Genomic DNA, 21,711 nt, shown 5'->3' on the forward strand with positions numbered 1-21,711 from the left:
GCGATGAAATGTCAATAGACCACATCTAGAAATCAGGTCATCAGGACACCAGGACAGGATCCCAATAATTAAATAATAGCAGAATAAAGAAAGTGAGGTTGCATCAAGGGTGTAATTCCCAATACTTTAGAGCCTGGTTTGAGCCTGACTGGGTATGACTAATGACTGGGTATGACATTTCAGGTCTTTTGTAGAGGCGTTTAGTCACTTGGTGAATCAGTCAGAGAAAAAGTCAAAGCTAATGCTTACTAAATGTCAGCGAATGTGTCTTTGTCAAACTTGCAGCGTGCTCGTGCTGCCCTCCTGTGATATTCATCTGAAATTGTTTTGGCTTACATATTGCATAATGATATGGCATCGTTGGTGCATTTATTCCTGTACAACTGTGATTGTTATTAGTTTATTATATTTCATATTTTTGTTTTTCTGTATCAATCGGGTCACAGTAGCTTTGTTTTAGACATACAAGGGTTTCCACTCATTAGTGACCAATGAACAAGTAGTATCCATAGGGACATGTCTGCTCATGTAGTTTGTATGTAATAACAGATAGTTAGAGCCTACATCTGCTCCTAGCCATCTTCTAACAACAGACAGCCACTGCCTTACAGAATACATGTGTTTGGGCTCTAACACCATGCTAACCAGCAGTGACCTGTCATCCCACTTACTGTCTCCTCTTCCTCCCACCTTTGTCCACCCCTGTGAGGTCTGCTGGCCCATCGTTGTCTCCTTTTATGTTAGAAGGTACAGTAGGTATACACTTGATATGCCTTTCATTCTTTTTATTAACTGCCCTGTCTTTAAGAATGCATCATTGTGGCTCCAGTACTGCATGACTCTTGGATACATAAGGATTCATGTTTGGGTTATTTAGTGCCTGCATGTCGAATCTGCTGTTCAGAGGTACACACTGTGATTTTGTTATTGCAACCAGTACCACCACTGCAAACACTATGAAGTTGTAAAACTCAACTGTGAACTAGCTGGAACTTCAAAACATAAGAAGTGATCTGGGAGAACATGAAAGGATCTAAGGGGTACTGTTTGGAACTGTAACAGAATCAGTGAGTGTGTCTTTAATGTCAACAGTTGACCATGGAAATGTGCATGGATATAATTAAAGGATAATTCTGGTTTACTTTAACAGTAGTATTGTCCATTCATTGTATTAGTAACAGCAATATTGTACTCTCCAAGGTAATCGCTGGGATCTGGGAACACGGTGGCATTGCTTAGAATGAGTCAGGGCTAGAAGCATGAAACGAACCCTGCAGTTCTACAGTTTATAACCATGAATCACTAATCTGTACAGCATGCAACACCTGTTAGTCCCTACACCTTCAAACTGTCTATTGCAGGCATGTGATTTAGAGACACACTTCCTATTTGAACTTTGATCCATTTGACTTACTTTACAGTAGTTCTGCATTCATTGAGTACACCTGACATGTCACTTACAATCTTTCACTGTATAAGAATAACTAAATAATCCAAATAAAGTGGTTTACCAATAATATTAAACCAGAATTACCGTGACATCTTTAATATCGTGCCAAAATCAAGTTTCTGCCATAAAGATGATGGGATGTTGAGAATGCTAATAACATTAACTCATGTATTGCATTTCTGTGCTTTGTCTCCCTCTGCAGGTGAGGTTGGAGAAGGAGGAGGGTGAGGACGGGGAGTTGAAGGGTCCTGTTGTGCTTTGCATGCAGGTGCAGCATGCTGGGACCAGGACATACTACTTTAGCGCAGACAGCCATGAGGAACAGGAAGAATGGATTAGAGCCATGAGCCAAGCTGCAGAGTTCAACATTCAGCTTACACAGAGGTGCCGTTCACACACTTACACACACACACACACACACACACACACACAGACAATCTATTTGATTGGGCCTGTCCAATATGTCCAGCCATGGCAATATTGTTTTGGCTAGTATGGGCTATTCATATCTTAAAGGTACTATGCATTCAATTTAGATCATTTGGTGTCTTCTAGTGGTGCTATCAGGAATGACTCTGTAATGGGCAACAATGCACTCACTATGAGACAGGTTGTGTTATGGTATTTACATTATGTAAAGCATTATGTCTTCCGTTCATAGTTCATAGTCAGTCCAGCTTTACCTGCCAGTTATTAGTGTTAGTTAGTTAGTTATTAATTACTTGGCTCTGTGTTGTGCTGATGATGAAGAACGATTTTGGAACAAAACAAAACTGCCTATTATATATATATATATATATATATATATATATATATATATATATATATATATATATATATATATATATACATACCTCATGCCTTTGTTTCCCTCCGCATTTCATAGAATGAACACCACAGCGGATCTCAACCACACCATGGTGACCAAGGCACCTAACCAACAAACACAGCAGCCTCTTCATACACAAACACACAACGACACTGACAGTGAAACTACCCCCAACCCTAAGATCAATGGGGTCACCAGCCTTGAGACACCCACACCCTCTACCCCTTGCTCCGATCAAGTGGGAAAAAATAATGATGAAAGACGAGGAGAAAGTGGAGGAGGTGAAGATGAAGGGGGAGGACCTGCTCCTGACCACGCCTCTCACCCAAGTCACCATCCAAATTGTTGGGGCAACTATGGCCCTCGCAACACCATGCCCCACAACAGCAATAGCAAACCCCCTCCTTCCAGGAGTCACAGTCAACATTGTGCCCCCCAGGGACACCCAGAGGGGGGTGTTGGCCCATCAAATGACCACAGGGAGCAGCAGGATAACGTGGTGCTAAGGAGAGGCTTTGTGCCCAGGACGGCTCCAGAGAGGGTGGCCCAGAGGAAGACCTCCATGGTCCAGTTGCAACAGTGGGTCAACCAGCGGCGGGTCATGGCCTCCCAGGAGGACATCAACAGGTAGATCAGTGGAGAAGAGGAGAAATGTGACACACGTCTCTCTTTTCACATCTGTTTCAATGTGGTGTCTGCATTTAGTTTAAGGAAGATGCTTCGGTGGTCATGGTGACACTGTAACAACACTGATGGTGCTGCTGTAGTATTGTTTGATTATTACGTGTTTGATCATTGCAGTAGGTGCGTGTAGGTAACCCCCTCACTAGTGTTCATTCATTATTTTCATGGTATGCAGTAACATTGAGAAATGTTATCAAAGCCCTGCACCTCCGCTGCCTAAGACTCAGAAACGTATTTCCAGCAAGTTCAGATTCCTGTGTGGAGTATTTGGTTATTAAAGTGGTTTAATAAACGAGTGTAAAGTGTATATTTATTCAAGGTGAAATGTGTTATAGGTTATAATAAAAAGCTCTTATCAAGGTCAAGTGTGTGTTATAATACAGCCTCCCTGACATGCATAATTTAATTCTTAAATTTAGCTTTGCCTTCATCAACAAAATAAATAAGCTACACTATATATATATATATATATATATATATATTTGTATTATTTACTGCAGCTGGTTTAAACATCCTCAGTTATTACCCTCTATTTTCATCACTTCCAGCCCATCTTGTTACTACCCAGTGAGTCGCGGGGTCTCGGGTGACTGCTATGGCTACCCAGGTGGTCCCCCGTATGTGGAGGAGTACCCCCTGTACCCACCAGGGGTGCGACCTGACAGTATCTGCTCCGTCTCTGGTGTGGGGGGATACGACCGGCGCTGGACTGTCGAGGAGAAGCGTCACTCACTAAGAGGCCGACCCCATCAGCTGTATGAACCTCCAATGCCCAGGGACCAATGGGGCCCAACATACTATGGTGGAATGGAAACATCCATGAGACGTCTGTCCATCCAGCCACGCTCCAGGTCTGTGCCCAGGTCACCATCGTCATCATCAGGAGGACCCTACTCACCGGTGCCACCCAACTTTGCCTCGCCGGCTCGATCCCCGTCTGCCCGCTTTGATCGGTTTCCAGGGAGGATGAGGGACGACGTAATCTATGCCGATCCATCCGTCTACAGCCTGAGGAGATCCCTCAGCTCACCAAAGGTAAAACCATGAGCATTTGTGTTTATAGAATTATACAAAAATTAAGCACCACTTCAACTTGACAATTTCTTTGTCACAACAACAGACCACAACACAACAACAGTTTGTACATTGGCGTATCATGTTCAGGCCAGCTAACAACCTGACCAGGATCAGTGCGGTTGTGTAAGAACAGACAGCAGTGTAAATAGTAATGGTAAATAGACTGTACTTGTATAGTGCTTTTCTAGTCTTTCGACCGCTCAAAGTGCCTTAACACTACATGTCATCATTCACCCGTTCACACCCATTCATACACTGATGGCAGGGGCTACCATGCAAGGTGCCACCTGGCCATCAGCACTCTATCTAACATTCATGCGGCATTTACACAGTAGGCATAGCTACAGGAGCAATTTGGGCTCAAGTGTCTTGCCCATCGACATGGACTAGCGGAGCCGGGAATCGAATCGCCGATCCTCTGAATGAAGGACAACTGACAAAATCTATCACTGAGCCACACTCGATGTGTCCAGCCTTGTATACTCTTGGATTTGCATTTATTCATGTTTGCACGTCCTGATTGCTCGGCTAATCATTTCCACGCCAGCATTATTGTGATGTAAGGTGGTAGATTACCAATAACTGGAAATGTTTATTACGCCTTCTGCAAGAGAAGGCCAACCAACCTTATCATACGGGAAACAATAGTGAGTAATATTACTCACTATTGTTTACCGTATGATAACAACAACTTGCATTCATTCTTGCCTCCATTCCTCTCTTTCTTCTTTCGTTTCCTTGCCTTCCCTCCCTCCTTCAGTATGACTACCCTGGTGACAGGAGGTCCTTAAGCCAAGGATTATACCACTACAACTACCCTGTATCCCCTTCCATCCACAATAAAATGGTATGTGCCGCTAATGTGCCGCAACACATATCCTTCAACTGGATTAGATGCATAGTCATACACAGTCCTGGGTGGTAGGCACAGTCTACAGTAATTATGGCACTTAATGCAGTGGTATGTGTAGCTTTTCTTTGGTCTGTATTCTGCACATCTGTCTTCTGTATAAATGTACTAACCATGTGCTCATCACTCTCTGGACCTTTTCTGTCCTCTACTCCTTTCTGCTGTCCTCTCTCTAACACGGTACTGGGACCGCTCTTGTGTGCATGAGTCTGCTTGTGTGTAAGTTTACATATAAGATAAGAGAAAGATGACTTAATGGCAGACAGAACCAACCACCCTGGGCTCCACCAATGTCACTCATGATCAATGGAATGTAAGACTTCCAAGCAATCCCATGAAGTTCTGTGAGCATCAAGCCACTTGATTAAAGATGAAATGTGACAGCATATGTTCAATTATGCTGGGGTATAAAGACATTGCCATTTCTTTCCACATTCAATGGAAACTTCATACGTGGATCACAAAACACCAACTAATCCATCTCGATGACAACAGATCAAACTCCAATCAGATGAGCAAGATTTATAAGACTGATGGAGCCCAAGAAAAAGCTAGCAACGGAGACTTGAAATTTGATTATTTATTTTTTATTATTTTGTCAAAAAGACCTAAGAACACTGAAATGAATTGGTTTTAGTCAGTTGAGTTGTGATTGACAAATCGGTTGTGGAGCTTTGCTTTGCTTTGCCATTGTCTCCTCGAACGCCTTCTATCTGTACAGTGTGTGTCTGTGTGATTTCCATGTGTGTTGCTGCTGCTGCTGCTTGGCTCAGGAGGATATGTTAGATCTTCAGCTCCAGCGCAACCTGGATTACTTAGACCAACAGGTAAGAAGATGAACACACATTTTCATTTGCAATTACATATTTCAAATGCTGTGTTTCCCAGTCAATGTTGACATTGTCAGTGTCTGAGGTTCCTTCCCTACAGTCTCATTTCCTGTGTTTTTTCTTTCCTTAAAAATATCCTTCCTGTAAAGTACCTATAAAAAAACCTCATTAGCTTACCCTAACACAGATTCGGCATTGTTCCAGTTACACAAGCTTGTTGTCAGGTCTCTATAATCTGAGCTGAATCTTCAGGTGCTCGAGGAAAGCTGCCTAATTGGCATGGTTACGCGAATGGTGGGGCGCTCATCCTCAACAGCAAAGCTCTGTGTACAAGTAAGAGAGGAGAGAGCGCCACAGAAAGGCAGGCTTCAGCCAGCAGCACTTCAGCACAGCTGCTTCTCTCATGGGTTAAGCCCAAACTAGTAATTACATTTTCTAGCTGGACTTTCTTTTGAATTGCTTTTTTGACTTTGGAATTAATTAAGGAACTTCTAAGCCAGTGTTGGCTAGTCCATTATCGTCCAATTCAGTACCGGGCAAAGGTCTGTATAGACACCCAAGCCTGCCTCTCTTTTTCTTCAGTCCTTGTCTTGTTCGCATGTGGCCCATACTGTCACTCACAGTCAAACATATTCATGATGATATTCTTCGCGATTATTCCATCAGAAGCTCACATCATACTTTTGGCTTCTGCTTGGCTGTAACGGTCTGTGGCGGTCTTTGTGGTCTTCATCTGCCCACGTCTGCAACAGTCTTGGACTTTCTTTCTTGAAATCTCACGACTGTGTGGCCTGTGCATAAAAGATGTGCAGAATACACGTGTGAACACGTCCACCAACACATACTCTCAATGTGCAATCAACGGAACTGTTTACATGTCTGAATGTGTCCATTGTGGAGTATTTAAAGGCCTCAAAGGCCCTGTCATGCTTGTAGAGTCAATGCATACCATCTATGCCATCATGTGTTTGTAAAGTTTGTGTCACATGAACCCTCTCTGATACTTCAGCTTCACTAGTACTGTTTATCATGGATGATACTTCTCCACTTCATAGTAGTCCTTCTGAGGACCTTATGTTGGCCATACACTGATCTGGGCAAAAAAGTACTTTCATCTGTAACAAAAAGGCATTAAAAATATGACTATCATTGATATGACTATCATTTTTTTTTAAATAACAGCTTCTTCATTGGCAGAGAAATCATTTATTTGTGAATAACGAAATGTTGATCTTAGTGACTTTCTGAATAAATGAAGCTTTTATGTTCCTCAGAATTAGGAACTTAGTGTAAACATTGAACTGTTGCTTTCCTCTCAATGGTGTAGTTAGTGTCTATACTGTTTGATTGATTTTAATCATCCAGACGATTTGTTCAATGTTTGCTCTCACAGGTGCCTCCTTTTCATGATGTCTACAGCAGAGAGCTACATCCTACACTCAAGCTCAATGAGATTGAAACCAGTGTAAGAGACACTACAATGCATGCAGATAGCAGACACATAAGCACACCCAAACCCTTATCCACATGATTCACACTCATTGTTTCAAATAAACTACATGGCCAAAAGTATGGCCCCGAGTATACAATATGTGTACAATATATGTTTTTTTACTGGATACAGCAGAATATATGTGGTAACCATCCGTTGTTGGTCTGACACAGAAACTCCTGGGTCGACTGTGTGAACAGAACCGAATCTGGAAAGACCATGAGGCTGTTGTCCACAGACTGCGAATGGAAAAGGTACATCATTTTCACAGTTTTTTACCACGTGTCTAAAGAATGTTTTAGATTGTAAAGCTAACCAAATTTGTGTTGTTCCAAAAACAACTATGAAGTCTTGGCTTCTAATTATTTGTGAGGAAAGGAAACCCATCTTCTCATATCTTACCATATGTAAAAATATAGAAACACCTGACAGTTGAATTCAATACCATAGTTCAGCTTAGAACACAATTCATTTGTTCAGTTTTTACAGGACTAATTGTTGAGGCTGCACTTTGTGGTGATGTTTTATGGGACTTCTTTATGTTGAAAGTTATTTATATTATTTTCTTTTTCACAGCCCAATTCAACAAGCCCATATCTACACAACATCGTAAATGACCAAAGAGTGCATTCCTGTACATTGTAGGGCATTTTATTTATACATGCATACAGTAGCTTGTGGCAACATATGCCCACTCATTGTTTTATGTCAACATTGAAAATAAATGTAGCTTTACACTTTCAAGCCAGAAACCTTGAGTAACTGTGTTTAAATGTTATGTCCTAACATTACAAACTATAATAATGGAACCATGAGTAGCTCTTGTTTCATTGCAACTTGTTTAATAAACTAGAATATGTCATTGAGACTCAAAGTGTTGAGCTGAAATATTGCACCTGTTATTTAAATTTAGGGAAAAAGGCAGGAAAGCCAATTTCCAATAAGCTCTTCCTTTTTCGCTTGCCTTCCTTGCTGTTTCCAGGACAGCCTTGAAGAAGCACTTGTGGCAACTCATCAGGAGATGGAGCTGTACCATAACCAACCTTTGGCCCTGGAAAAGCTGCGGTTCAAAAAGGAAACTCTGCAGAACCAGCTCATCAACATCAGAGGGGAGCTCTCCCAGGCCTCTAGTGTAAGACATTGCATAACATATTCTGGATCCAGGTAGTTGCAATGTTAAAAGATGACCTTCTGTCTTTATTTGTTGGGAAGAATGTGTGTGTGTGTGTGTGTGTGTGTGTGTGTGTGTGTGTGTGTGTGTGTGTGTGTGTGTGTGTGTGTGTGTGTGTGTGTGTGTGTGTGTGTGTGATTTTACACATTTGGTTTTACTCAGGCTGAGTTGTCAGATCCTGCACACATGACCCAATGCTTTGAGCAGAGTCTCTCTGTAGTCTGGAAGGCTACATGACACGCCCATTAACTACATGATACACCTGCTTTTCTACACAACACACTTCTTGAGATAACTTGTGATTCATATACTTATTTTAACCCAAACCATGATGTTGTCTGAACCATGCAGTTTTTGTGCCGAAACCTTATCAAGTGGTTTTGACACCTTTAAGTTTTAGTGCCTGATGCTAACTGAACTGGGATAGTTTCAAGGGGCTTGGCATGGGTTAGGGTTACTGCTTTTCAGCATAAAGAATAGAAAGTAGACCAGAGGCGGACATGCACATGCAGTCTGAATGTGGTAGTGGCTACTGGGGAAAAAAATCCAAATAAAATGTGTATGTATTGGTGCAGATATTTGCCCTATAAACTCCATGACATCCTCTACCATCCTCAAAACATAGTCCAGTTCAAAAATGTTCCTCCACACACAGCAATTATTAAATTGACTTCTTGGACACCTCTCCTTTGCTTTGCTTCTTCTTCTGCCACGATGTTCCCAAAGTCACTACCACACCACATTCCGACTGTGCAAGTCCATGTCACTTTTCCTTCAGCTGTTTGTGTCCAGCTAAAGTATTCAAGTTGGTCTATCTGCAGGTCCACAGTACTTCATGATTCAGTTCGGTTTTAGGCACCAAAAAGTTTAGGTGCCAAAAGCACTTTGTATTGAAAACATCATGGTTTGGGCTAAAATAAGTATGAATCACAAGTTATCTCAGGGGCCCTGTCATTAGGAAAGTGGGCGTGCTGTGTAGCCTGCTAGACTGAACATAGACTCTTCTCAAATGATCGGCTCACTGTTCACTGTTCACTAATCAGCCTGGGCAGGAAGGCCACACACAAAGACAGCTGCCAGCTGGGCCGTAAAAAGACAAATAATAACAAAATAAATGGATAATATAAATAAATAATGTAATATAAAAATGAATAAATATGTATTTTCAAAAAAACATATTAACATGTATTTTTTTTAGAATACTTGGCAGTAAAGTAGTAGTTTATATGCAAACAATAGAAATAAATATGATTACTTTGTATACTGTATATTAAAAATATATAAATAAATATACAAAAATATACATGAACACCCTTATCATTATTCTTTTATATTTTATTTGTATGTATTTTTCCACAGTTATTTTTTTTTCTCTAATAATTCCAAAAATGTTTTATTTCCAAATGTATTTTCTTCTTCTTTTACATATCTGTTCTTTAGTATGGCACTCTTATGACTCCATCAGTATAATGTACATTTCAGATGCATTAATGCTCTTCTGTTATAAAGCTGTGTTGTGCGTTGTGCCATATTTCCAGATGTAAACAATAAATATGGTGATAAAGGGTTTAGATAGCAGAGGAGAAAGACGGCCCAAATACAAAAACAATATCCAGGTTGTAAGGAAAACTTTCATTTAAACATTTGAATAAATAACTTAATTGGATCTCAGTTTTTCATATATACTCAGTTCATTCTGAGGGTCAAAGGCATCATTTAGCACGCATCATTTATGTTAGTCACATATGTTATAAACATTCTGAGAAACACTGCATTCATTTGTACATTTCTTAGGCTTTAACCACCACTCGGATGGAGTTTGAAGCATTAGAGGATGAGGCCAACGCCATTCATGGAGACCTATGGGAGCAGCTTAATACAGGAGGGCAGGTAAAGGGTCGCACAGCCGTAAGCTCTGTTTATCTACCCAGCTGTAACTTATATGGGAAATGGAAAGCATGTTTCCAAATGGAATTTGGAGTTATAGCACGATGGAGAAACTTCTAAACAATCAATACATAGTTCTTCAGTATTTGCTTTAGAAATGTCATGATGAAAACAACAATCTACTTTTAGGTAGTTTAACAGCAATATTTCCTTCCAGAAACAATTTCCTTGTTAGGGGCTGTTTCTTCAATAGAAAGTATTTTACCTTCCCTCTCTCATATTAGTTTGTCTGTTTGGGATTTTTGCAGAGTGAACTGGTTCATAGGCACATCCAGAAAGAGTTTTGGAGAGTCCAGGATGTATTAGAGGGACTGCACAAGAATAACTCATCCAGAGGCACTGACACAGCCAAGCACAGAGGTAACAGAGGTGCTGGAAAATTATCATGTTTAGTGGAAATACCGGTGTCTCTAACATGTATATTCTAACGACTCTATCCCTGCCACCCCCACCTCCCTCTCTTTCTCTTGCACAGTGGCCAGCGGTGCATCAGGCTCCTTTAGCACCAATAGTCCAGCCAGTCCCCTGAGCTCAGTAAGCTTCACCAGCCCGCTCAGCCCCTTCTCCCCAGTGCCCGGCTCCCAGGTCTCCCCCACCAAACAGCTGGGCCCGGAGGTAAGCACCGGACACACCCAGCCAGGGACCAACCCCAATCCAAATCCTGGCACAGGCCCATGCTTCGACTCTAGAACCAATCCTGAAGTGCGTATAAAATCAATCCCTAAACCCCGTCCAAAGTCATGTATAGTGCCTCATTTCAAACCTGACCCTAAGCCTAGGTGTAGACCCAAAAGTTATAGAGAACCTGACATAAGCCTACATGCAGAACATATAAACAACTATGGTAGTGAAACTCATGACCACTCCTTTCCTCAACTCTCCCTAGCTTTCCAAAACCTTGAGGAATCCTTGAGTATATTAGACACTGTGATAGAGGAATCAGACCAAAACTTCAACTGCAGAACCAAGACAAACTCTGACCAACCAGCCAAACACACCAATCAGCACTCTGACCATCAGGAAGTTTGTTGGTTAACCTCAAATGTTTGCAGTCAAGAAGTAAAGATTGGCCTCAGAAAAGATGTCTATCCAGACTCCCACCCATATCACTTCTCAGCAGGATACCATGGTGGCCTCAGAAACCTGACCCCCAACAAACGCTTTTCTGTGCCTGATTACCAGATCCTGTTTCTCCAGGACTCCTATCGGGCTGACCTTTTATCATTATGTCACAGCCCAGATCTTTTTACATCTTCAGTCCCTTGTTTTAGAGGTGATAGCCATGAAACCCAACCCCATCATCGGCTACCTTCTCCATCATCATGTCATGCAGGTTCAGGGGCTAGGCCACTTTCTTACCCCAACAATCAAGGGGGTAAGGGGGGGCATAGCATTGCTCCAGTGACTTCAGCCATAACACAGTCTGATTCACCCAGAAGTCACTCAGGTGAATTATTCATGCAGACTCATCTTTAAAGACATATACACCATGTCATAGTCGATTCTGATGATTCCACATTCAATCTGTTCTGATTTGTAATATTGTAAATACATGGACAATATTTTCCCCCAAATCATAAATATTTAAGTTTGCGTTACAAAAGGTAATCGTGACATCATCCCCATTTAGTAAAGACATTGGTGCTTTTGATTGCCTTTGCAGACAGAACTTTATTTGACCTTTCACTGCTCTACAGGGATCTCATGGATCAGAGAGAATGTGCACTCATCTCTGATTTATTTTCTCAGATAACACTCTTTGGCACAGTTGAGCTTCGGTCTGATTCACATAAATATTTGGGGGATTTAATGTCATGAGTCTTGAGATGGAAGGCAGAACACTTTTCCAGAGTATAAATTAAGGGTTCAGAGGCATGTTCTCACATTGTTGCATTCTTTCATCAAACACCTCCAAAATTAACCTGCTATCCTGTTCACAACATTCATGTTTTCTGTCAACCAAAGAAAATATATGAGTTGAAAATATCATGTTGGACTTAGTGCTGCAGTACAAGCTGTCTCTTAAATAGATGACAAGCTTTACTTGTTCAATTCCAATTCCAGGGATGGATCTAATCTGTTTCTTAGCAATGTAATACTGTAAACATGTTAGTCTATTATAGGTGACAAACTACTTATACAGTGATGGTTGAAATGTCATTGCTGTTTCACAGAGCCTTTCACGGAATGTTTATGACATAGGAATTCACCCCAGGTATTTAATTGGCCAGCTGGGGATTTTCACATCCAACTCCTTAACGTAGGATAAAGACCCCATTCCACAGAATGACTCCCATGAATCCTTTCTGCTCTGCCTGGCTTATTATCACTCCTCTTGATGTGCAGCACTCTTTCTTCCACCTATCCTTTCCCTCCTTCCTTTCTTCCCTCCCTCTTGCCCTTATGGTCATCTAGGAAAATGTTCCCCCAAGGCCTCCCCTCCCCAAATCCTATTACCCTTTGGAGCCCTCCCCTACCTTCCCTCCCTCCGTCCCTCCCCTGCCCTTTGACAGCACTGCCTGGCTACGCAGCTTGGGCATCGATGATGGTTACCTTGATGGTGAAGATTCTCAAAACAGAAAGGTATTTGGGTGTTTCCGCTCCTGTCCTGCCCTCGCTTCACCCAGTCCTTCATTATTGTCATCTTTTAAGTACATTATTGTTAACCTTGTAGAGCAACAGGAACCATTCATCCCTTCAAATGTCCCATGTTGATCCTTTTTCCATTTCTCCATTGTAACTAAGCACTCCACCGATTGCCTCTGATTGTCCCTCTGTGTCTCCATATCAGCCTTTATTTGACCTCACAAAGCACTTGATCCATAAGTGGGTGCCCTCCCTTTGTTCTTTTTATTGCCTCTGCCAACAAAAGTCATGGTAGTTGCATTCCTGCAACAGGAAGTGTACGTTTTTTTTAGTAAACACGGTACTTATCAGTACCTTTGGAAAAGTACTCTTTTTTGCCAAGGATGGGCAGCACTTAACATCGGGTATGCATCTTTGTGTGGAATTCTCTACAGCCACAGATCGTCTATCAAACTTTCGATGTGCCTATTTGTAGTCATTGTAGTTACTATTCATTATTATTAATTATAATATATATATATAATTATATATATATATGTATAATAATATTCATTATTATTACTACTTTCTACACCAGGAAGTAGCTCAGTGAAAGTTCACGCATTCTCACAAACTTTCATCATTGGTCTTTGGACAATGAGTAAACATAGTTAAATCAAGGCATCACATTGGTACCATCCATTGGTACCATTCGGTCCTGTCCCATGAATGGCTGCACACCCGGGTGCATCTCTTTTGTGGAGCACTTCATGCTCAAGGAGAAGTAAGAGTCAGTTTTTTTTCTCTCAGGCTCTCTTTGTTCCCTCTTTCACTCTCAGGACACTTTGTAAGTCGTCAACAGATGATTTTGGTGTGACATTTCTCTGTCAGACATGCAGGTGTGATCAGGCCATTACTGTGTGAGCAATTGATGTATTGCTTCAGTCAAGATGGGTATAACAGGCATTTTGACATGATGCCCTCATCACTATACAAAGTAATACATTATCTGATGCATTCTGTATGCTGCATTCTCACCGCCTTCACGTTTAACGTTGATACATGACAAATAATATAATTTTTCCACCTTGCAGTCCAGGTTTGCAGAACAGAACAATATCAATGACATGCAGGACCAGGGTCAGGACAGACAATCCACCATGAATAAAGGTACAACAACCGAAACTCAAGTTTCCATGTAATAATGCTACTTAATGTAAGCCGATCAGTCGATGATCATAATCTAGCAATTACCACTTTGGGCGACTGGCTCAGTGGTATACCAGAGTCATCCCTCAATCAGAGGATCAGCGGTTCGATCCCCGCCTCTGCTAGTCCATGTTAAATTGTCCTCAGGCAAGACACTTAACCCCAGATTGCTCCCATAGCTGTGCCTACGGTGTGTGAATGTTGAATGAATGTTAGTTAGTCCTGATGTGCAGGTGGCACCTTGCCTGGAAGCCCAGTGTATGAATGGGTGTGAATGGGTGAATGATGACATGTAGTGTGTTAAAGCGCTTTGAGTGGTCGGAAGACTCGAAAAATGCTATACAAGTACAGTCCATCCATTTAGGTACACAGAACCTGATGGAACATTAAAAAACACTGATGACATTCCCTCTACTGACATGTTTAAATTACAGATGAAAAAAAATCCATAATCTAGTTCAGAATCCGGACATTTGACGTGTGATTGTATCATTAAATCATGTGAGACTGACAGGAATTGCATAGATTGTCTTATAGTATTAGCTGTGACATTCAGCTCCCTCTTCGTTCCCCTTGTTTTAAACTTGTCTGTTGTGTCCTTTGCCAGTTGGCATTGTCCCTCCTAGAACGAAGTCCCCCACCGACAAATCACACAGCAGCTCTTATGGAGTTTCCCGCCATAATGGCAGACGGCCTAATGGAATTTCTAGGGTATGTCAACCTTGCCTCCATGTAAATAATATCAAAATGTCTGTCTGAACTACAGCATGTACAGATGTGTAGCATCAAGGGTTCAAACTAGATACTGTGAGGAAATCAAACCATTCACAAACCTTTAACCAGAGTAAGGACCATGGCTCAGTCCCAATACTCACGTGTGTTCTGAGAACTGAGATAAGTGCCTCCTTGTGTTACTATTATCAGAAAATTGACATTACGATAACTCTTGAACTGAGATACTTTTACTTTTATTTTCTTTATTTTCTTAAAAGACAGAAACAACCATACAATAGTGTTATTACCACAAAAGTCTCAAATCAATCACAAGCATTACATGTCAACACATATTCAGATATTTGTAATATTATTCTTATGAGAGAACATCTAGAAACAGTCCAAGAATTAGACTGTAGGGGTGACTGTGGCTCAGCAATAGAGCGGGTCGTCCTTCAATCAGAGGGTCGGTGATTTGATCCCTGGCTCCTTTAGTCCATGTCAATGTGCAATGGACAAGACACTAAACCCCAAATTGCTCCCTACATGGTGTGAATGGGTCTAAATGATGAAAGAGTTCTGATGAGCAAGTGGCACCTTCCATGGTAGCTGCCATCCGTGTATAAATGGGTGTGAATGGGTGAATGACATGCAGTGTTTCACAACTTTGATTGTTTGGAAGACTAGAAAAGCGCTATACAAGTACAAGTGCAAGTCCATTGACATGGAGGTCCTACCAAAATATAAGTTGTTTTTGAGTATCAGTAGATTTTAATTTTTGTTATTTCTTATTAATGCTTGCCCTCCAATCTTACTGGCTTCATAAATGTAAGTCATGCTCATAACTCTCGTTATTAAGGAGTTATTTGATATCTCAAGAACATATTTTCATTTTCCTGATGGGCCAAAAAATTACAACATTGTTATGCATTTTATACACAATGGAAATCAAATGTCCTTTACTAAATTAATTGAAAACATGAAATACAGCTTAAACATTATTACACAAACACTAGATCAAACATATAGAAAGAATAATAATGTGCATAAGTATTGTAAGTTTGATTGTTTTATGTAAAATTGGCCTAATGGAAGCATAGATGGCCAAGGATTTTACACTTTTGGTACTCCAAACCTCATGTCAACAATCTCAAAAGGCACAACTAAACTCCAGTAGGACTGAGACTGAACTCTTGTCTGAATTAAAGTGTTTCTATGCCACATCTTTGTCACAGGAGCGTCCAAAGAGCGCTGTGTTTCCTGCAGAGCTGAAGTCAAAGATGAGTGTAGAGGAGCAGAATGAGCGAATCCGACGCAACCAGAGCAGCTCTGTGAGGGACAAGAGGCGGAGTCTAAACCTTTCAGGTGGCCAGTCTCCGGCCAACTACAAAGTGGTATGATCAACGACGTGATGATCCTTGTGAAACATGATAACACAGAGTGCCAGTAGAGTCAAACCTAACCAGTTCTTCCAGGTATTGGAATTGGAAAGCCAAAAGAGGCAAGTGACCTCACTGATTAAAGTAAGGCATTAAATTGACTCTGATTGGTTAAGTTAGGGTTTGAACATAGTTCTCTAATTGAGTGCTATGAGGCGAAAAAAATCAGTGGCGGGCCATGCATGTTATACCTGGGCCTTCTGTGCTGTCCTACTACAGTTGAACCACCTCCTAAGAACCTCATTATGACATCACAGCTATGGTTATTATACGGTTGAGGCTAGGCATAGACATTAATGGTTACGGTTAGACATTTACCTTTAATTCAATTTCAATTCAATTCAATTTATATTGCATAGACCAATCACAAATTTGCCTCAGAGGGCTTTACAATCTGCACACATGCGACATCCTCTGTCCCAGGACCCTCACATAGAACAGGAAAAACTCTATAACGGGAGAAAAACCACGGTCCAGATAGAACCACGATCCATGGAAACCCGTGAGGAGAGAAAGCACAAAGAATCCGGGGAAGAAGCAAAGTTAGTAATGTGCGTTAATGGTATCGGTAATAGAAATAGTAATGTGACTGATAATAAAAATGATAACCGTTAATGGTTAGACATTGACCTTGACCAATTAAGATAAGACTTTGACCTTGAATGGTAAAGATTAGGATAGGTCGTCAAACATCAAGTCTGGCAGATATTTTTGCAGTATTTTTGCAAACTGTGGGAAACCATTTAGAAACAACCTCTAATTACATTACATTACAGTCATTTAGCAGATGCTTTTATCCAAAGCGACTTTCAATAAGTGTATTCAACAGAGGTATTCAAGAGAAAGAGAACTACTAGTCACCAGAAGTCATAAGTGCATCTTCTTTTTTTAAACAAGCATCTAAGAGTATAAACCAGAGAGAAGTACAGAAACAAACTAATAAAATAAGTGCAACAAACTACTATGAATACATTAAGTGCTGAGTGGAAGGCTCAGGGTAGTACTTCTCGATTAGGAAAAGCATCAATCCCTACCAAAAGTCTTTTGAACAGATTTGTCATGCTTGAGCTTGTAGATGATTTGATCGTATCCGTATTTGTGTTCGTATCTGTGCGTGTGTGTGTGTGTGTGTGTGTGTACAGATTCGTAGGCGGCTGACAGCTCACGAGATTGACATTAAAGATTTGGAGGTAGCAGTTCGAGGTCAGGGACAGGAGTCACCTCGGGAAGAAATTGCCCGATTGAGACGGTTAAAGAATGAACCAGAACCGTATAACCTGGACATCAGCAAAGAGGTGAGATCAATCAGCTGATGTGACTCCATTTTTTACTCTCTCTCTCTCATTATGTTCATGGTTCTGACAATTGTTCTCAGAAAATGCATTAGGGCTGCAAAATATGAAGGAAATATGCAATAATGTGGTTTAATGCTATTATCATGATATTACTGTTTCTAAAGTAATAATGAAAATGGCAAGGCTAAGGCAAGGCTGAAGCAAGGCTGAGGCAAGGCTAAGGCAAGGCTAAAGCAAGGCTAAGGCAAGGCTAAAGCAAGGCTAAAGCAAGGCTAAGGCAAGGCTAAAGCAAGGCTAAGGCAAGACTAAAGCAAGGCTAAGGCAAGGCTAAGGCAAGGCAAGACTAAAGCAAGGCAATAAAACAACAAAAAGCTCAACAGTGAGGCCCAACAAAGCAAGACCATCGAAGGTCAAATTTAAACCCTGATGAAACAGTGAAACAATAAAACCGATCGATACGATAAGAACAAATTAAGAAATCAAATAAAACACCAATAATGAATTAAAGCAGTAAAAAGATGACACCAAATATAGCCATCTGTAAAAATGGATTTTAAGAAGAGATTTAAAAGAGATTACTGATTCTGCGAGCCTTATCTCCTCAGTTTATCTCTCCAGGCAGGTTGTTCCAAAGCTGAGGGGTCCTGTTGGCTAAAGCACGATCACCTTTAGTTTTAAGCCTTGACTTTGGAACCAGAAGGGCCTCAACTGAGGATCAAATGCTGCAAACTGGCTTATATGATTTCAACATTTCTTCTCTATCTGCTGGGCCCAGACCCATACGTGCTTTAAAAGTGATCTTTGATTTTTATAAAGCGTCATTGCTATTTTCTGTATATTAGACTGTGAGCTATGAATAGCTCACTGTTTACAATTCTGTGAAATGAATTATATTGAAATAGTTTATTTTTGTGCATATAGGCTGTATGTGTGTGGATTCGTATTTATTCAGATTCATTTTTCTAGCTGGGGTCTCCCGACAAGGTTCTGATCCCGGAGCGTTACCTGGATGTGGAGGAGAGCGCCCCTCTTAGCCCCGAGGAACAGAAGGAGAAGCAGAAAAAAGTGGAGCGGATCAAGACCCTCATTGCCAAATCAAAGTGGGTTTTGACTCAGACTTAGATTTATTGGTCACTTTTCTATGCTCCTCCTTTGTTTCAAGACATTATAAAAGCATACTATTGATTCAATAAAGCACACCTTTCGTGCTCCTTCCTTTAAAACAAACAGTGCTGATATTCCTCTAAACTCCACCTTCTTTGTCGTGGTAATGAGGGAGCATGCCGCCCAGTGCAACAGTTTTAGAAGTACATCAGCTAATTGATCATTTGGTTTTGCCATCTTTATCGACATAACTGCTCTAACTTTTCACCTTTTGAACAACAGAAATAAATACGACATCAGAATACATACATTAAAAGCAACCACTAAAACCAGCTTTGTTGTCCACACTGAATAATGCTGCTATTTACACCTACAGTACCTCATGTGTATTCACCTCATGCTGCCCTGCCTATTGTTTTCACTTCGGGTTTAAAAGCATTTGTATTAGTTCTTTGGGTTTAGCACTAGTAGCGTTGTTGACAATGAATGAACTCTGAATCATCTAGCAGCTCCACTGTTTCATCAGCCATCAGGGACTGAGAGGATCACATTAGGACACTTTCAATGACTTTGTACTGTCTCTTGGAGTAGATGGCTCCACCAGGAGAACTACTAAATTCAGCAATAGAACCATTTGCTTGCAAAATAAGATCAGATACAACTGGGTATAAATAACCACCATGCTCTTTGCGTCTCCTTTCATCTACCCACCGTCAGTTTGCAGAACATGGTTCCTCTGCTGGACGGACCGGTGGAGAGTGGAGCTCCAGTCAGTTCCCAGCAGCAGTTGCAGGAGCAGGAGAAGCGAATAGAGATCTCCTGTGCTCTGGCTGCTGAGGCCTCTCGTCGCAGCCGCCTTCTCTCCGGTGAGGACTCTCTGCACACAGCTGCACGCCTCTAGCTGCTCACCATGATCACACAGCCTGGCACAAGCTACACTACTTCCTCCCAACACCTCATGCACATTTCTGAACATTCCTCCAGCGTTCACTCAAGTCACATCTGAAGACTAATGCTGACCTTCATATGTTGTTTAAGATCGAAATGTTGCCATGGTCTTGTATACTAAAAAGTGAAATTAGCCAGGATATTTTTGACATCCATTGCTCATAGAGATTTATCATTTAAAAATGTATAGCTGGAAGGTGAAGCTTTTGAATCAAACCTTTAGAACAGCTCAGCAATGTATAGAAAGTTGCCTAAGGTCATTTTAAATAGTCAATGAGGTCAGCAAGGGAACATAATTCATTGCTTTAGCCTACTCCTTGTATTCTTTTGACCTTTGACTATACAGCCATCTTTGTGACTCTTTCATCGTTGGTTTAGAGTCACTGGTCTTACATTAATAGGTCAGTTCTGGGGCTGAACTCTAAAGGCCAGGGCAGGTGTGGGTTTGTAAAACTTAACCCTAAGCAAGACACTGATTTCAGGTGCACTCATTTTGTGGTGTTCCTAGTGGTCAGCATTAAGGTTGGTATGATGTTTTCTGTATGCCTGTACACTCATACACAATGTGATGTAATAACTGCCTAATTTACCACTGAAGCATAATTAATCTACATCAAAGCAGTTACAGATGTTCATTACTTACAAGTCCTCTTATAATGCAGTAGTGCTGAGGACTCACACATGCATAGCTGAGCCCAAACTGGACTGGCATTTAAAGGGTACATGGTGATCCAGGGAAACCAGAACTAATTACTTTACTACCATTAAAACCAGAGCGGTCACACATCTTCTCTTCACCCACTTACCTCACTGTACTGTGTTCACTCCTCCCACCTCCCTCCATCTCATTCCAGCCCAGTGCGCCCCCAGTCCCCCCACCTCCCCGACCAGCCCGGCCCCTCCCCCTCCTCTGCTGAATTCCCCGACTCGGTCCACATCATGAAGACGTGAGTCACACAAGGTGAGTGTCCGTCCAGCTCCCGTCCTGTGGAGACCCTGTGTGTTTCACTCTCTGGGACGGCTTTTAATGCAGTCTACTTGGGTTTATGATATGATACAATGGGTTTGACCAATACATCTTTTGTTATGTTAATAAATGTAAGCATATTGGGAAAACATAATTTAACGAAATCTTTGGGTTAGTGCAAATATCTTGAACATAAATTTGGACTTGTTGCTGCTGGTGGGTTCATTCTCAAAATTCTCAACACAAGCTCTAATTTGAACATTTCCAAATAATGTTCAACAACGTAGCAACTCTATCCACAAAGGACAAAGACACTGAGCCGAACACTGAGGCTACAGCCACACTAATACCTTTGCGTTTAGTTTTAGAAGTTTTATTTTTCAGATTTAGTTAGGGCCTGCTCTATCTCTCTCTCACATGATGAACACTTACAAATCAGAGTTTACTAGATTTTGGGTAAATCAATTTGGCCAACAGTCGTCTCTCACTCATTTCCTCTCGGTTTCGTTGTCGTCTGTTGTCACATTCGTAGTCCTTGTTGCACTGGAGAACAATTACCGTTCGCTAATCGCTCCAATAACAGCTTGCTTCCTCTGAATGTCAGTAGTAGAATTGTAAAATGCACAACAGCTGCTAGTATAGCCAACAAGATCAGCAACGCCTGTAATCAGTAATCCATGTTGAATTAACAACTAGTAGTGGATTGACCGTCAAGGCTGTTGTTGTTTGTGATATTCCGGAAAAGGGTCACATGATAGGGGCGTGACGAATCAGAGAAGGACACGTTGTGACTGCTCTGACCCAATCAAGTAGTGAACGTTGGTGTCTATGTCATCATTTCCAAACGTATGCGTTTAGGACCGTCCACACCACAGGTAACCCCGAAGTTTTTAAACGCATCCGTCCTCTGAAGCGTTTGTAAACGTATCTGTTTTTGGTGCTCTGAAACACTTTTCTGAGCCGCGGTACATTTTTTACTAAAAAGATCCCGCGGCGCACCAACAACCAAAAAAACTTACAAAATGACACATTGTAGCATAATACAGCATATATGCTTACAATTTGATGACAAGTCTCTCA

At 41.3% G+C, this 21,711-nt stretch overlaps 1 protein-coding gene across 11 annotated transcripts in view; it reads left to right on the top strand.

Moving 5' to 3' along the window:
* The window catches only part of plekha6 (pleckstrin homology domain containing, family A member 6), an 82,293-nt gene that overhangs the window by 56,355 nt on the left and 4,227 nt on the right, over positions 1 to 21,711 (top strand). For 5 of the 11 annotated variants that reach the window (XM_068711810.1, XM_068711809.1, XM_068711804.1 and 2 more), the window contains 19 exons: positions 1,653 to 1,834; positions 2,337 to 2,906; positions 3,512 to 3,998; positions 4,801 to 4,887; positions 5,724 to 5,777; positions 7,174 to 7,245; positions 7,446 to 7,526; positions 8,255 to 8,404; positions 10,238 to 10,333; positions 10,639 to 10,750; positions 10,866 to 11,005; positions 12,806 to 12,973; positions 14,050 to 14,125; positions 14,772 to 14,875; positions 16,114 to 16,272; positions 17,460 to 17,612; positions 18,579 to 18,712; positions 19,434 to 19,582; positions 20,519 to 20,625. In XM_068711810.1, coding sequence (XP_068567911.1) covers positions 1,653 to 1,834; positions 2,337 to 2,906; positions 3,512 to 3,998; positions 4,801 to 4,887; positions 5,724 to 5,777; positions 7,174 to 7,245; positions 7,446 to 7,526; positions 8,255 to 8,404; positions 10,238 to 10,333; positions 10,639 to 10,750; positions 10,866 to 11,005; positions 12,806 to 12,973; positions 14,050 to 14,125; positions 14,772 to 14,875; positions 16,114 to 16,272; positions 17,460 to 17,612; positions 18,579 to 18,712; positions 19,434 to 19,582; positions 20,519 to 20,607 — 3,063 coding nt within the window. In that variant the 3' untranslated portion in view covers positions 20,608 to 20,625. Of the gene's footprint in view, positions 1 to 1,652; positions 1,835 to 2,336; positions 2,907 to 3,511; positions 3,999 to 4,800; positions 4,888 to 5,723; positions 5,778 to 7,173; positions 7,246 to 7,445; positions 7,527 to 8,254; positions 8,405 to 10,237; positions 10,334 to 10,638; positions 10,751 to 10,865; positions 11,093 to 12,805; positions 12,974 to 14,049; positions 14,126 to 14,771; positions 14,876 to 16,113; positions 16,273 to 17,459; positions 17,613 to 18,578; positions 18,713 to 19,433; positions 19,583 to 20,518; positions 20,626 to 21,711 lie in introns of all 11 variants that reach the window. The other 6 variants (XM_068711807.1, XM_068711808.1, XM_068711806.1 and 3 more) reach the window with 6 other exon arrangements.

This window comes from Cebidichthys violaceus, unplaced genomic scaffold (assembly GCF_023349555.1).
Source record: "Cebidichthys violaceus isolate CVI_PGR_0920_01 unplaced genomic scaffold, fCebVio1.0.p SCAF_17, whole genome shotgun sequence".
NCBI classification, from domain to species: domain Eukaryota; kingdom Metazoa; phylum Chordata; class Actinopteri; order Perciformes; family Stichaeidae; genus Cebidichthys; species Cebidichthys violaceus.